This window comes from Plecotus auritus (genome assembly GCF_963455305.1).
Source record: "Plecotus auritus genome assembly, chromosome: 6".
NCBI classification, from domain to species: domain Eukaryota; kingdom Metazoa; phylum Chordata; class Mammalia; order Chiroptera; family Vespertilionidae; genus Plecotus; species Plecotus auritus.
This window is the reverse complement of record NC_137773.1, coordinates 111852956-111869372: the sequence shown is the minus strand read 5'-3', so window position 1 is coordinate 111869372 and position 16417 is coordinate 111852956. Positions and strand designations below refer to the sequence as shown.

The 16417-nt window shown below is 52.2% G+C and overlaps 1 protein-coding gene across 5 annotated transcripts in view; it reads right to left on the bottom strand.

Moving 5' to 3' along the window:
* The window catches only part of PDE5A (phosphodiesterase 5A), a gene marked incomplete at its 5' end in the record, with an annotated part of 113700 nt that overhangs the window by 85456 nt on the left and 11827 nt on the right, over window positions 1-16417 (bottom strand). For all 5 annotated transcript variants that reach the window (XM_080674755.1, XM_080674754.1, XM_080674757.1 and 2 more), the window contains 2 exons: window positions 2440-2529; window positions 7621-8209. In XM_080674755.1, the coding sequence (XP_080530881.1) occupies window positions 2440-2529; window positions 7621-8209 (679 nt within the window). The remainder of the gene's footprint in view (window positions 1-2439; window positions 2530-7620; window positions 8210-16417) is intronic.

The following is a 16417-nucleotide window of genomic DNA, read 5'->3' as shown; positions in this document are numbered from 1 at the left end:
GCTCTATGATTAAAAAAAACAAAAACAAAAAACATTTGTCACAGAAGTTTAGGACTCTCTGAGATCCGACCTCTAAAATCTCCTACTACCCTGAAGATGACGACACAATGGAAAGAGCGCCTAAAAGTCTTCATTAGTTGAAATACTTCCCAGGAAGACGAAACTAGCGAGGACTCAGGCGTTTCCCTGAATCTTCTGTCCTGTGTGGGACAGAGCTCGGCCTCTCGTGGCCAACACCTACCTGCTCCATCACTCAGCCCCTCAGGGGCGTGCCTGTGTCTGTGCCTTGAGCATCGGGGTCACTACAGGAGCCACGGCATTTAGCTAGAACCCGTGCCGGCTTACTCGGTACAGTGGGACTAACTCAGACACGACACCACACTCATTGTGCCTCATCGAGGAGGCAAGCCAGCGGGGGCACTTTTCTTTACAGCTTCAGGTTTGCTCGATGGTAGGCCGGTTTCATCAGGGACGGCGCCGGTTTTCCTGCGACCCTGGCCGCCTGGTGGGTCTGTGGCCGATGACTCCCTCGAACAGCGTCATCCGTTCGTGTCTGTCTTGAAAGCTCTGTGAGTTCTGTCTCTTTTAAAAATTAGCAGCTACTGTTTATCCATCACTTCAGTGCGTCAGGAGCTGTGAAGCCCTTTGCATGTTTGAAATTTAATCTCCATGACCTTCAGAGAAGGTCCTGTGGAAGGCCCAGCATGCAGATGGGGGCACAGCAGGGACTGGCCGATTCCATCCCGGTCCCTCATCAAGTTAAGTGGTAAAGACCGGGTTCAACCTAAGAGCAAAACATCTTGGCATCACCCCCAACCCTCTCAGTGGCTCCCCACTTTGATCTCAAAGCCCTGCGCGAGAGAGCACTTCTGTGCGCACACAACCAGCTGGGCCGAGTTTGCCTGCGGGGCTACAGGGTGAGGCTACACCTGGAAGTCACTGGGAGCATCTGCTCAGCGGCCTTGCTCCCAGAGCCAAGTTCCTTTTGTGTGCAGCAGCAGCCCTGCGAGAGCTGGGCTGTTCTTCCCGCTGTTTCTCATCACCCTTCCCTTGGGAGTGGCCTTCTCCCAGGACATCGGGACATCGTCTCCACCTGGGCAGTGGCCGCAGAGGAGAGTGGGGGCAGCGGGTGGAGAGTGGGGGCAGTGGGTGGAGATGGGGGCAGCGAAATGTTTAAAAGCCGCGTGTGGAAACCCTCCCTTCAGCAAAGTCATTGAGTCTCCCAGTGATGACTGACGGCTCCTTATCTCAGGAAATGCTCGGGCCAGTGGGCTGTGGCCACCAGTGACGAGGCAGCTTCACACGGGGTCACCACAGGTCAAACAGGACACGGAGAGGACATGGGAGCGGGGTGGGGGGGGCGTGGACTCCAGGAGGCTCGGGACCCAGCAGGAGGCTCAGGGGAGCTGTGGCAGCCAAGTCTGGGGGCCTGGCTGACCCACTTCAACCAGATCTGGGAGGGAGCAGCCGCCCTGGGCTGAGAGGGGGGTTATCGATCCACGTAAGCAACTTTCAATCACCCCGGGGAATGGCTAGACTTTTACAGGCCAACAGTGTCCTGTGCTGCCAGGGACGGGAGCCGACTCCCAGGCTTCACCCCTGAGCAGACATTGCTTCAGCCACTCTCCCAGAGGCGTGCATGTTCCTTACAAATTAAACATGCACCTGCTGTAGGGCCTTTTGTTTTGTAATCCTCACCCAAGGATATTTTTCCCATTGATTTTTTTTAGAGAGAGTAAAGGGGAGGGAGGACAGCGGGGGGAGAGAGCGAGAAAGAGAGAAACATCGATGTGAGAGAGGCACATCGATTGGTCCCCTCCCACATGCGCAGGACAGAGCCTGCAAGCGAGGCACTTGCCCTTGACCAGGAATAGAACCCGAGACCCTTGGTCTGAGGGCTGATACTCTAACCACTGAGCAAACTGTCCAGGGTGCAATTCCCCTTCTTGGACAACACGGGTTTGAGCCACGCAGGTCCACTTACACGTGGATTTTGTTCAATAAACTCATTGGGAAAATACTTGGAGACTTGCGACAATTAGAAAATTATTGCAGATGACCCGTCACATTTTCTGATGATCACTGTAGTTAGATAACCACGTATGAAAGGAGCATTATTCAGCCACTTAAACTATAACGTGAAATAACTTGATTACAACCATGACCACAATGATATGTCGTGGACAGAATGAAGCCGTGAGGGGAATGGGAGGGGAAGGACATGACATGCCTGAAATTCATTCCTAAGTCCCAGTAAAGTCCCCATCCGGATTCAGTCCTTCCTATAACTGAACTCTAAATTTAAAATGTCAAGTGGAACGTGTACGTGCTTTGTTGTCCACTTGTCACTGTAGTATGTCATACGTGTACAAAGCAAATTTTTTTCTTCAAAAAGAAAAATGTTTTCAAATGACCTTTTATAAAACGGGAACTGCCTACCTCTTCCCGGTGGTTCTTAATCGGCATACAAAGAATGCTCTGTGTCCGGTAGCCTGTGATTTGGTCAACTTCTGCATTGAAGCGAGGGTCCTAGGAAGGAAAAAGAAATGACTTTAATGACTGACCTGATCAGACACTGATTTGATTTTCCTGATTTATAAGGTTAGAGAAATCTAACCTTCAGCTTTCCTTGCTGCTCTGCATGCCAATTCTATTGTTATAAGAGGCATCAATTCACGTAAGTTCGTATCATTTTTGACAAAGATAAATCTAAGTCTTTTTGAGATGCTAATGTTTATGAGAACAACAACAACAAAACAACAACAACAACAACAAAAAAACACAGACTCAAACATGTCCAGAAATAAAGGGAATTAGAAAATATTAATGGATTTTGACAGCCTTAGTTACCTCAGGGACACGTGGCGGCCCTGCACCTGCATGCAGCTTGCCCCTCCCATCTCGCTGCCGCATTGTTCGGAGCCACACCATGCCCAGCATCGCGGCTCTGAAACTTGCCCTGTAAAACCACCGCCCCCCCACGACCTTTCCAACATCGCCTTCGCTTTCCTGGTGACGATGGCTCACAGGTTTCCTAGCATCCTGCTCTGCTATCTCAGGTGTTCATACAAATTTAAATCTTATCTTTTCTTCCTTTTCTTTAATATGTAAAAAAGCTATCTGGCCCTAGCCGGTTTGGCTCAGTGGATAGAGTGTCGGCCTGCAGACTGAAGGGACCCAGGGTCAATTCCAGTTCAGGGCACATGCCTTGGTTGCAGGCTCCTCAGTCCAGCCCTGGTCCGGGCTCCTGCAGGAGGCAACCAATCGATGTGTTTCTCTCACTCACATCAATGTTTCTCTCTGTCTTTCCCTCTCTCTTCCACTCTCTCTAAAAATCAACAGGAAAATATCCTCGGGTAAGGATTGGAAAAAAAAAAAAAAAAAAAGCCATCTGGCCTCAATCACACTGCAAACAACTCCTTAATCTTTTGAATGATTTTCCCTTTTCACAAAGTACACCACGCACGTTCAGTAATCACAAGGGACTCTGGGAGGTGCGACAGGTCTCAATGCTGGTGGAGAAAGACAGGTACCGGCTATTTGCATTAAGCTTTAGATGGGGAGATGAAAGGTAGGCTGTCCACCCCAGGAGGGGCTGTGCCTTGGTTCGTTCATCCATGTGGTCCCCATAGTAGCACAGGAATCCAAAGCGTGTGCTAAATGAACGAAGGACTTCATTCACACACGGCATCATCCTTATCAAATGCGATGACTTTTAGCTTGCTATCCTTTAAAGAAAATGTGTAGGTGGTGTTGGTGGGAAAGCATGCTAGCGGAAATGGACAGATGCCGCTATATGGGGTGAGATTAGAATGGAAACACACATTCCAGAACGTAAACACTGGAATGAGTGCAGAGCGCTGCCTGGGAAGTTATAGGCTCAGCCTAATAATAGCACCACTGCTCTCTCACGCCACTTCTGCAATTCCCTCAGAGAACACGGGAGAGCCAATATGTTTTGTAATGAGTCTAAAGTCGTGCAAACCCGAGGCTGTAAATGAAGTAAATGATTGCACCGGATTCACTCAATTGGGGTCAGAAATGAGGCCAATTCCCCACCAAGAGAACCAAACTTGGCATTAAAGACAATTTCAAAGGAAAAGTTATGAAATGGTGGGTAATCGGTATAAATATAATATTATAAGTAGACACTACTGTATCTTTGCTTTCTTCTTGCAAATATGCTGAAAGTTATATTGAGACACAGTGAAAACCTTGGCTGAGGGTTTCTGAGAAATAGTTCTTAACTGACACTGGATTGCAAAGCATCTAAAGAAAGCAGACAGGATACAGACACTGACGAGTTACAGAAATAGAGAATTAACTCATGCAGTGAGTTATTCTATAAGCTAATATCAAAAGATGAATAAGAGGCACCGTCAGCAGTTGTTTTGTTAATGAAGGAGGACTGCAGGGACTGCAGGCTCTGAGTGGCTGGCCCAAGTCGGGCGGGGGGGTGGGGGGAGAGGGGTGGCGCGGCGGGGGGCGGGGGGGCGCGGCTGGGAGGGGTGCACAGAGCAGGGTCAGGGGACTGAGTGGCAATTCACGTCAGACAGGCTGAGAGGCCTGGTAAAGTGACCTGCTGCCGGCTGAGAGCAGGACTGCGACACGGGTGGGGATGGGCTCAGATCCTGGGAGGGGACCCCACTCAGCACTCAGGCACGCAGCACGCATCCTTAGGAGCAAGGACCAGGCCCTGCCTGGGTCGACGCTAGCCAGGAAGGACCGTCCACAAAACAGCTGGCCTGCATTCTTCTAAAATACCAAGGCAGACAGAGAAACAGGGAGAACCCATCCCAGATTAAAGGAGCTCAGGAGACGCCCGGTGTGTGCAGGTCGTGAGATGAGACCCTTGATCTGAAGGAAAAAATAACTACAACATTAATAAGCACATTAAGGGGACCACTGACCAGACCTGACCATAGGCTTTCAGATAACAGCATCGTGTCATAAAATTTCCTGACTTTTTAACATTTTTTTAATCTTCACCTGAGAATATTCTTTTAATTGATTTTTAGAGCGAGAGAGAGAGAGAGAGAGAGAGAGAGAGAGAGAGATTGATTGGCTGCCTCCCATAAGTGCCCAACCGGGGACTGAACCTGCAACCAGGTACCTGGCCTGACTCAGAATCGAACACGCAGCCTCCTGAACTATGGGACGCCGCTCCAACCCACTGAGCCACCCGACCATCTTGCTTGTACAGAATGAATTCTGAAAAATATTCCCGGGTTTCATCTACTTAAACTCTCCCATCTCTGCACAAATCCCTACCCTCAGTATTTCTCCCCAGTTCCTATTATTTATTTAATCACCCACCTTCAAGACCCTCTCCCTCCCCCAGCTCTTCTCTCCTCCAGGCTTCCATCCCCTCTGGGCAGCCAAGCCCAGCAGCTCTGCTTCCTCATGGAGACCCACTCCCTCTCACCTTTGAGGGCAGTGCCCTCTCAGACCCTCACTCCCCACGCGGTTAAATCCTTTCTCCTTTCAGGCTCCCGTGTTTTCCCTCTACCTCACTTACGGCCGCCATAAAATTCATCGTCCCAAGCACAGTCTCAGTCATACGGCCCCCCTTGGAAGCCATGACTGCTCCTCCCCGCCCTGGGCCACGTTCCCCTCCGCAGCTGGCACTGGGGACCTTTTCCCTCTGGCTCTGCCCCGCAGCTGGCACTTGGGGCCCGTTCCCCCAGGCTCTGCCCCGCAGCTGGCACTGGGGACCCATTCCCCCAGGCTCTGCCCCACAGCTGGCACTGGGACCCGATCTTTCAGGCTCTGCCCCGCAGCTGGCACTGGGGACCTTTTCCCTCTGGCTCTGCCCCACAGCTGGCACTGGGGACCTTTTCCCTCCGGCTCTGCCCTGCAGCTGGCACTGGGGACCCGTTCCCCCAGGCTCTGCCCCACAGCTGGCACTGGGGACCTTTTCCCTCCGGCTCTGCCCCACAGCTGGCACTGGGGACCTTTTCCCTCCGGCTCTGCCCCGCAGCTGGCACTGGGGACCCGTTCCCCAGGCTCTGCCCCACAGCTGGCACTGGGACCCGATCTTCCAGGCTTTGCCCCGAAGCTGGCACTGGGGACCTTTTCCCTCCGGCTCTGCCCCACAGCTGGCACTGGGGACTCATTCCCCCAGGCTCTGTCCTGCAGCTGGCACTGGGGACCCGTTCCCCTCAGTTCTGCCCCACAGCTGGCACTGGGACCCGTTCCTCTAGGCTCTGACCAGCAGCTGGCACTGGGGACCCGTTTCCCCCGGCTCTTCCCTGTAGCTGGCACTGGGGACCCGTTTCCCCCGGCTCTGCCCTGTAGCTGGCACTGGGAACACGTTCCCCCAGGCTCTGCCCTGCAGCGCTGCAGAGTCTGGACATGAACCACACGTTCCGGCAGAGATGGGGTCTCCACTTGCAAGGTCTCTGTCCATCTGCACCCACGTGCACACAACTCCAACCACTCAATCTCACCTGCTGTCCAGGGTTCACTCCCTAAACAGCGGTCACCTCCTGCATCCCTGCACCCACCCCTGTTCCTCAGCATCTGTTATGATCTGCTCTCTAGTCTACTGATCTGCCTTCTCTTCTATGCTTTGTGCTGAATCAATATTTATGAAGATGATGAGGCGCCTGGCACTGTGCCTGGCACCTGGGTCAGGGGGTGAATAACAGTGATGACCCCTGGGGTTACACAGAGGAGCGGCAAGCGGGGTACCCTGGGCCCTTCACAGGGTGGCCCACTACTGCACAGGGTAACGGCTCCCTCAGTGCTAGAAACTATTTCCTCAGCATCCAGCGTGCGTTCTAGGAAGAGACTTGGTTACAACTCGCAGTTCTACTAGTGTGAGAGGATCATTTAAGTGTGGAATGTGAAGAGTTATAAAGCATAATCTTTACGTCCATAGTAAAGGCCTGCATATCACTAGCACAAGCAGAAGAAATAGCCAATCTTCCCTCGAAATATCTTAGAGTAAAAATTCCCATTTTTTAAAGGCGTCCGTAAGTTTATTTGCTTAATTAAAAGGGGGAGAAAGAATGGAAAGAAAGAAAATCAAACTTTTGTGTCAAGGGAACTTTGAGTGGATAGTTTGATTTTCAATGAATGAAGGAAGGAATGAATGAAAAGGTCTAGAGGGTTTTTGTGTTTATGGACAGTTTCTGCTCCTTTCATTTTAGAATCTCAGTAGAACCCAGGAGTTCATGTGGAGGGAGTATAGATGGGGCTATGCACAGAGGTCGTGTAAGAGATGCGATCAGCTATGCAATGGGCTACGATCAAACCCTCATTAGGGAGAAGAGCAGGAAAAGGTCCACTCAGTGCCTCATCCTGACTCAACCCCCAGTCAAAGCTCTTACCATAAACTGCAGTTTTAAATAAATGTGCAAATTACTACAACTCAAATATCCCAACAAACCACAGTGCCATAAACCACAGAGCACCGTCCACAGCATGGCCCAGCGCCCACCGTCCACCGCACCGCCCAGCGCCCACCGTCCACCGCACCGCCCAGCGCCCACCGTCCACCGCACCGCCCAGCGCCCACCGTCCACCGCACCGCCCAGCGCCCACCGTCCACCGCACCGCCCAGGGCCCACCCACGTTTCCACCAGAGGCTCCTTCCCTGCTGAGGCTCCTCCTCACCTCGTAGGCGTCCTTGATGTTGAGGGGCTCGCCCAGTGCGGCCACGTGCCCCACGATGCCCTTGTTCCACTCCAGGCGGATGCAGCTGCTGGATGCCTCCTCCAGGGTGGAGCCCTCGGCCACGTCGAAGAGGCGGCTGACCAGGAACTTGTCGTTGGAGCTGTCCTCACAGACGAGGAACAGCGAGTAGCGGTCGGCGGCGATGAGCCCGTGGATGTGCAGGAATATCTTGTGGCACAGGGCGGTGACGTCCAGGTGGCTGGAGATGTCCTTCACCAGGTCCAGGAGCCTGGCACACTGGTCCCCGTCGTCGCGGTCGAACCGGTGGGGCGTGAGCGGCATCTGCTGCTTCTTGTCTGAGTCCGAGAGGAAGCTGACCGCGCCTTCCGAGTCCTTGACCACGATGGGCCGGAGCGGCCGGTCAAACTCGGAGGCAGAGATTTTGCGGGTAGGGGTGCCCGGGGCGCCTCCCTCCGTGCGGGGGCTGTGCTGCGGGGGGCACGGGCAGGACTCTGCGCGGCCACGGACGCCTTCCTTGCAGATGGGGATGGTGTGGACTCGCTCAGCGAACCAGGCGTTGACCATCTCTCTAAAGGACAAAGCAGGCGCAGTTACCTCCTGGCCAGGCACTGGGGCGCCCCGAAGCTGCAACCCCCCCCACATCAACTCACTGGGTAATGATCCACTTTGTCATCGGGAATATGAACAAGGTGGCTTACTTACAACAGGGGCATTTTGAAAAAAACTATAGAGAACCATTGTTCCAAAGGACATTTAAATTAAATAGGATTTTAAATATGATGTCTATGCACATAGCTCCAGATGTCTGACCTATACCACACCAAACATCAAGTCTGCCTCTCTCAAAATCAGCTGACATTGAAGCATAAGACTGCATTGGATGACACCCTTAGGAAACATAAATGTGGAGGTTAATTTGTCATTTAAAACAAACTTGTTCTGAAGTTAAACATGTGGAAGTTAAAAGCAAATTTGAACTAAATTTGTCTCGCTGACAGGCTTGCTTTTAGATGGCTTTCTCTATGTCACTACACACAGATTCGATTTAGAAGAGGAAATGTTCAACAATGTGATCTGCTTTGCAGAAAGGTTGTAGACTTTTGGGTACATTCCCCAGACAATGCCTGTTCATAGCATAACATTCCCTCCCCTAGATTATCTGCTGGTGGGAAGGGTGACGACTTTAAAGTAGGCAATACTTAGGTTTAAACATTCAGCCCAAAAGCTTTAAATCATTCCTTGTTAATGTGCTCTCCTGTGAAGGAAACCTACTAAATACCGGGTCACACACATTCAAGGCTTGGTTGATTCAAACAATCCCCCTTGCAAAGCTGTAATCTCACACTAACCGGCAGTGCCATTCCTTTAGACATTTTTAAACTCTTCTTTTGAGACTAACTTCTAAGGAACTCCATAAGCTGCAGAAGGACATTAGTTTATCTAAAAGTTAGACTTGTTTTTCACTAAGCCTCTCTATCCAAACAAACAAGTAAAACAAAATCCACCCTCCTCCCCAAATCTAGAGTAACAGCTACTTTAAAATCTAGGTTATGAGTAAGACTTGACTTTTTCCAAAACGAAAATGTACCTTCCAAAGAAAAACACTTGCTCCCACTGCAGATACTTCAAAGCGTTTGCCTGCAGTGAGAGCAATGCAGCCTCCCCTCTATGGTAACACATAGGTTAAATGCACCAAATGGCCAGGGTAGGAAAGGTTTGATCTTACACTATCTTGAGGAGTGTCATGATATAGACACTCAACAATCTCTCAGGTGGTAGTGAAAATCGCTATCACCTCTTTGGGGAGCAAACAGGCAATATATAACACCTTTTAAAATGCATTTATCCTTTGTTCCAGAGATGTCACGCATGTGACAAAGGAAGGGCTGGGGACGCACTGTCGCAGGGTTTGTTAAAGCAGAGATCAGAACAACCTCACCCCCAGGGGGAGGCTGGCTACACGCATCACGGCCTGTTAACGTGGACAAGAGGCAGAGGTGGAAAGATGGTCGCGTGTGGTGGGCGATGTGAATAATCGCCACCACTGACTGAGTGAAAAAAGAAGGATGTAGGAAGAGGGCGGAAGAAGAGACTGCCTTATTTCAGAGTTCATCATGGGATGTTCCCTTAATTATTTTATTTTGAGCAAAAATGTATGTTGTTTGGTGAACGTATCTTATTCTGAAATGCTCCCAGTCCAGCACGGAATGGGTAAAGAAGGTGATACATATTATAAGGATGACTCACAATTTCAAGTGATGGGTACAGTTATAAGACCCTTTAAAGCTCTCTCCTAAAAGTACCAGAGTAGGCAGGTCTACTGTACAGACCACAAGCATATGCCTACAGCACAGAGTTAAAAAGTGCACGTGTCCTGCCCTGGCTGGTGGCTCAGGTGGTTGAGGATCGTTCTCTGCCCCAAAAGGTTGCAGGGCACATACCTAGGTTCTGGGTTTGAACCCTGGTCAGGGCCTATATGGGAGGCAACTGATCAATGCTTCTCTCTCACATCGATGTTTCCCTCTCTCTCTCTCTCTCTCTTTCTCTCTCAATATATCCTCAGGTGAGGATTAAAAAAATTAAGTGTCCTAATGCTTTATAAACCCATGTTGTGGCTTAGAACAAACAGTGACAACAAATACATTGATTAAAATAATGCTGTATCTTCAAACAAGGACATGAGGGTGCCATACTCTGCAAAAGGTTTCTATACCCCTCACAATCGCACCGTAGGGTCAGACATTGATGTCAAAGATGCACGAGCCTCTCAAATGCAGGAAACTCCGGAATAAAACTGTCCTGTAAAATGTGAGGCAGGGAGAAAGCAGTATGTCTACAAGAACACATGTGACTTAAAAAATATGTACATGGAACTTACACTGTTCAACCAATGTAAACATAGGCATTTTAACCATTTCAGCTACAAACCTAAACCTTAGCCACAACTATGTCTTACCTTCTGATTGGAAAATGGCAGTGAGCTTTTTTCTTTTTTAATCAAACCACCTTCTATCCCAATCTGTTCACTTCCACCTCCTGCCCTCCACCTGGCCAGAACCCCACCACGCCTCCCTGGAGGTGGCCACGGCCCCTCCTGCTCCCCCCTCCCTGTATTACCCCGTATTCCCATGTTATACTTGCCCCTTTCAAGCCTCTCTCCACCCAGCAGCAAGTAATCTTGTCACAAAGTGGATCTTAGCATCTTCTGTTGTTGTTGTTAATCCTCACCCGAAAGTATTTTTTCCATTAATTTTTAGATTTTTAGAGAGTGGAAGGGAGGGAGGGATTAGAGGGAAGAGAGAGACAGAGACAGAGAGAAACATCGATGTGAGAGAGACACATCGATTGGTTGCCTCATGCATGTGCCCCCTACCAGAGCTGGTACGTGCCCTTGACTGGGAACTGAACCTGAGACCCGTCAGTGCGAAGGCTAGCGCTCTAACCACTGAACACACCAGTAGGGGTGATCTTAGCATCTTAACTACCCCACTTGGCTTCTCACTTGAACTGAGAATGAAACCCAAACTCAAGCACATGAAGCTCTACCTGTGCCCAGTCTGGGCCCCTCTCCCCTCCCATCACCTGGCTGATCACAGCTCCCCCCGCAATGCCCCCCCAATGCCCCCCCCCGCCCCCGCTCAGCCAGGCCTTCCCTGACCCCACCTAACGTGCCTCCAGCACAGCTGGTCCCACTCCACCTGATTTCTCACTGAGGGACCCTGTTCTTGGTTATTAACCCGCTGGTGCATCGTCTGTCTCCTCCCACCAGACGTAAGTGCCACCGGAGCGACCTGTCCGTCTGATTCCCTGCTCAGCCCTGCACTTACAAGGTGCCTGCCACCCGGTATGTCCTCCACAAGTAGTTCTTTCTTTAAAAAAATATTTTTATTGATTTCAGAGAGGAAAGGAGAGGTAGAGAGAGATAGAAAGCTCAATGATGAGAATCATGGATCGGCTGCCTCCTGCACGCCCCACATGGGGGATGGAGCCCCCAACCGGGTCATGTGCTCCGATGGGGAATCGAACTGAGACTTCCTGGCTCATAAGTTGATGCTCAACCACTGAGCTATGCCGGCCAGACTGAGCTCAGCAAGTAGTTCTCGAGTGAATAAGTAAAAGGTCCTAAGGTAACTGCATTGCAGGAACAGCAGGCTGTGGATATCTGAGAGCCCGCACACTCGCTGCAGAAATCAGCATGGTGTTTAGTTTAGCGGTTACTGCTCACCACCCTCCTGCGGAGGCCCCTCCCTGCAGGGCCTGGTGCACATCTCAGACAGAGGCGGGGCTCGAAACCTCGGTTCTGTGTCTTTGTTGCTGTATTTAATTGTCTCACACGTGTTTCCTGGGAGAGAGGAACTCAGTGTTAAATGACACAGGACATTCAGTCATTCAATCGACCATTTCCATCAACAACAGTCACGGGGGTGGGGGTTTCTCGCAACCACATTATCAATGATCTGAGTGCCTGGAGTGACATGTGTGTGCAGGAAAACACATGTTACGATGACATCACAAGAGCCAATTAGGAATCAACCACAACTAAGGGGAACCAGTCTCCCACCCGGCCCTCCCCTCCGGGGCCCTGGGAGCTGGGGCGGCACGGCCTGCGGCCTGTGTGGCTGCTGGAGGCGACGCCAGCCTTTTCTCTTAAGACGGATAGTCCTCCTCTCCCATGGTTCCTGTCCAGGTGCAAGTCACCTGCGATGGAAGTTAAAGTTCTTCTGCGCGATGTGGACTTTCTCGAAGGGGACAGAGGACGCTGGGGCACATTCTCCTATGACACAAGCCGCAGACGGCGAAGGGCTGTGCCCGGTTACTGGGCAGCTAACGTGGGAAGGGGAATGACATTCAGGTATCTGAAAAGAGAATTCTACTCAAATAACTATATACTAGATTAAGAAGGGCCCTTGGGAAAGAGGAGGAAGTCTTCACGTATTAATTCAAGAGCAGTATATTGGGAGAGAAAAAAGGTTCTCTTGATCCAGCTGTGAACGTCAAGCTGGAAGTAAAGGTATTGTGTACGGTATGGCTTTGCCAGAAAATTAACTGTTTATTCTAAAAATTAGCATTGAGTGTTCATGATCATCTAAATTTTATTACATATAAATTTACTTTCATAATCTGCAGTTCCACTTTTCAAGATAGAGTCCCAATCAAAACATTTTCACTAATATTTTTCTGCTTTAATTGGATTCCGCTAAAAGTGTCCTTTGCTTCTAGAATAAATTATTCCCTAGGGGGAGGGTCCCTGGGCTCGTCCTGGGCACCAGGGATACAGGAATGAGGCCCCCGACGATGACTGAGTGACTGCTCCTCCCAAATGCCAGTTCATATTGTGTCAGAAGCTAACTTACATCCGTCCTGGATTTTGCTGTCTGATGGAGTGAATTGTGTTCTCCGTTTTTACTCACACGCGTGAACAAAGGTGGAGAAGTGGCTGTGAGCCTGTAGGTGTGAGGATGAAAGTACCGGGGGGCCTGCAGAAGCTGGGGGTCCCTCCCTGCTCGGGGACAGGACCTCGCCGCTGTTCCTTCCTTCGCTGCCTTGGTTCCGTGGGATTTGGACAAGTACGTGTATTCAGGACATGGGGGCAAACCAGCACCACGGGGCATTAAGGACCTTTTCTTCTTTCTTGCCTTTCCTTTTTCTTACCTTTCATTTTGCCTTTTTAAAAATACACTTTATTGATTTTTTTAGAGAGAGGGGGAGGAAAGGAGAGGGAGAAGCATCGATGTCAGAGGGAACATCAGTCAGTTACCTCCTGCATGTTCCCCATGGGGATAGAACCCATAGGCTAGGTATGTGTCCTGACTGGGAATTGAACCAGCAACCTCTCAGCACAACCCACTGAACACCACCGGCCAGGGCAATCTAAATTATGACGTTCAAGCCCCGTGGCCGGCTTAGCTCAGTGGACAGAGCATTGGCCTGCGGACCAAAGGGTCCTGCCTGGGTTCGATTCTAGTCAAGGCATGTACCTTGGTTGCAGGCTCCTCTCCGCCCCAGCCCTGGTCAGGGCCAGGAGGCAACCAATTGATGCGTTTCTCTCACATTGATGTTTCTCTCTATCTCACCCTCTCTCTTCCACTCTCCCTGAAAATCAATGGGAAAATATCCTCAGGTGAGGATTAAATAAATAAATAAAGAATGAAGCGAAAGTAAACGGCTGAACCAAACACACTCTGCCATTCAGCAGCAATGCCAGGACTTGAACCCGGGGCTCATGGCCATGAGCACACCGGTGTTCCCGCACATCAACGCTTGTCATGCAAAAAGCGCCCTGTGACGTCCCGCTGCCCCTGAGGGAGCCAGAGTCCAATGCAGGCCCCCAAGGCCCAGGAATAAGATCACTTCCAGCAACTCACTTGCTGACTTCATTCCTTCGCGTCAGATGGCCAAAGGGTAACGGACTCACTGCGGAGGGAAAGACCGTCCTGAGGCCTCAGAGAGCGGACTCCTCGGGAGGTGTCCTTAAAGCACCGGAGTCCCATGTCTCTCTCCGAAACCAGGTCACGTTCTACCATCTAAAGCAATGCCCTGAAAGAACATGTAACAGACGTGTTGCAGAGAAGACACGTTCTCAGAGTTGCTGGGTTTAGTGAATGAAAATACAGGACACACAGCTGACACGGAGCGTCAGATAAACAATGAATGATTTTCACCGTAAGTAGCTCTGACATGCAAACGTGACGGTGCACTGAGCTGCAGCCGGCCCCCTCGTGCATCCATGTCCTATTTTCCCAGTTGGTGCTGCTGGTGCACAGACTGCGGAGAGAAGGCAGGTTCTGCGGAGCGAGTTAGTGAGCTCCAGGCTAGCGAATCACCAACATGAACATTATCATCGCAGGAGCAGGAAGGACCCCGTGTACCAGCCACACCGCGACCCCCTGTACCAGCCACACCGCGACCCCCTGTACCAGCCACACCGCGACGCCCTGTACCAGCCACACCATTACCCCCTGTACCAGCCACACCGCGACCCCATGAACCAGCCACACCGCGACCCCCTGTACCAGCCACACCGCGACCCCCTGTACCAGCCACACCGCGACGCCCTGTACCAGCCACACCATTACCCCCTGTACCAGCCACACCACGACCCCCTGTACCAGCCACACCGCGACCCCCTGTACCAGCCACACCGCGACCCCCTGTACCAGCCACACCGCGACCCCCTGTACCAGCCACACCGTTACCCCCTGTACCAGCCACACCGCGACCCCCTGTACCAGCCACACCGCGAACCCCTGTACCAGCCACACCGCGACCCCCTGTACCAGCCACACCGCGACCCCCTGTACCAGCCACACCGCGACGCCCTGTACCAGCCACACCATTACCCCCTGTACCAGCCACACCACGACCCCCTGTACCAGCCACACCGCGACCCCCTGTACCAGCCACACCGTGACCCCCTGTACCAGCCACACCGCGACCCCCTGTACCAGCCACACCGCGACCCCATGAACCAGCCACACCGCGACCCCCTGTACCAGCCACACCGCGACCCCCTGTACCAGCCACACCGCGACCCCCTGTACCAGCCACACCGTGACCCCATGAACCAGCCACACCGCGACCCCCTGTACCAGCCACACCGCGACCCCCTGTACCAGCCACACCGCGACCCCCTGTACCAGCCACACCGCGACCCCGTGAACCAGCCACACCGCGACCCCCTGTACCAGCCACACCGTTACCCCCTGTACCAGCCACACCGCGACCCCCTGTACCAGCCACACCGCGACCCCCTGTACCAGCCATGCTGCGACCCCGTGTAGGATAACTGGACCATAGAAAGCTCTTGGATTAATAATTTGTGGCTTCAAATTCCTCCCTAAATTGAGCCTTTTCATTTCACTCTCAAAGCCATAGCGTCTAATGTACTTAATAGAGAAAAAAGCAAATTGCACCCTCTTAGGGATGGGAGGCAGACTCATGCTGAGATTGCTAAGCACTGGGGGCTACAAAGCACTGGGAGGCGGTGTTCATCAGCACGTGTCCTAAATCCTCATCTAATCTCAGCGTTTGCTGCTCATGGGACCACTTCCTTCCTCTGGTCTCCACCTCGTCCTGCAAAGACGGACGGTCACCTGCCCCGTGAAGGCGGGGGGCTGGGGTCTCCACAGGGCGGAACGTGGGACCCCACACTGTGCTGGAGAGTCAGCAGGGCCAATTCCAGCTCCAGCAACAAGAGCACACAGCACCCAGGTGGCCTCCGGAGTTCCCAGCTGCCACCTCCGTGTGGAAGGGCAGCCGCAGTAACAGTCCCCACAGCGCTGACATCAGCAGCCGCTAGGGGGGACCCGGGTCAGCCCAGCTGCTCAGGCCCTTCTTGCCCTGCATCATCCTCATTTCTAAGTAGGAGAAAGCCCTCCTCACTCCACGCCCCTCACGCAGGGCAGGTGATGACTCAGAGCAGTCAGAGGCTGGGGGGAGGCTCGGGGCGGGCGGGGGAGACTGGGGGCTGGGGGAGGCTGTACTCCTGCTGGTACAAGACCACAGGCCTCACAGGCCTGGAAAAGGCGGTTGCACGCACCTGAGCCCTGACTCTGTGGTCAAAGCTGATGCTTCAAAGGTCATTCCTCACAGACTCTCACTAAGTCCCGCCCCAAGAGGAGTCCCATCGCACTCTGCATGAGTGACAGCACAGCCATCTCAGCCGAAAAAGCAGGACGCACGCTCCATGGAGGCGCCCCATGCAGGCACCCCACACAGGCACTTCACGCAGGCGCCCTACGCTCAGCCCCACGCAGGCGCCCCACGCTCAGCCACA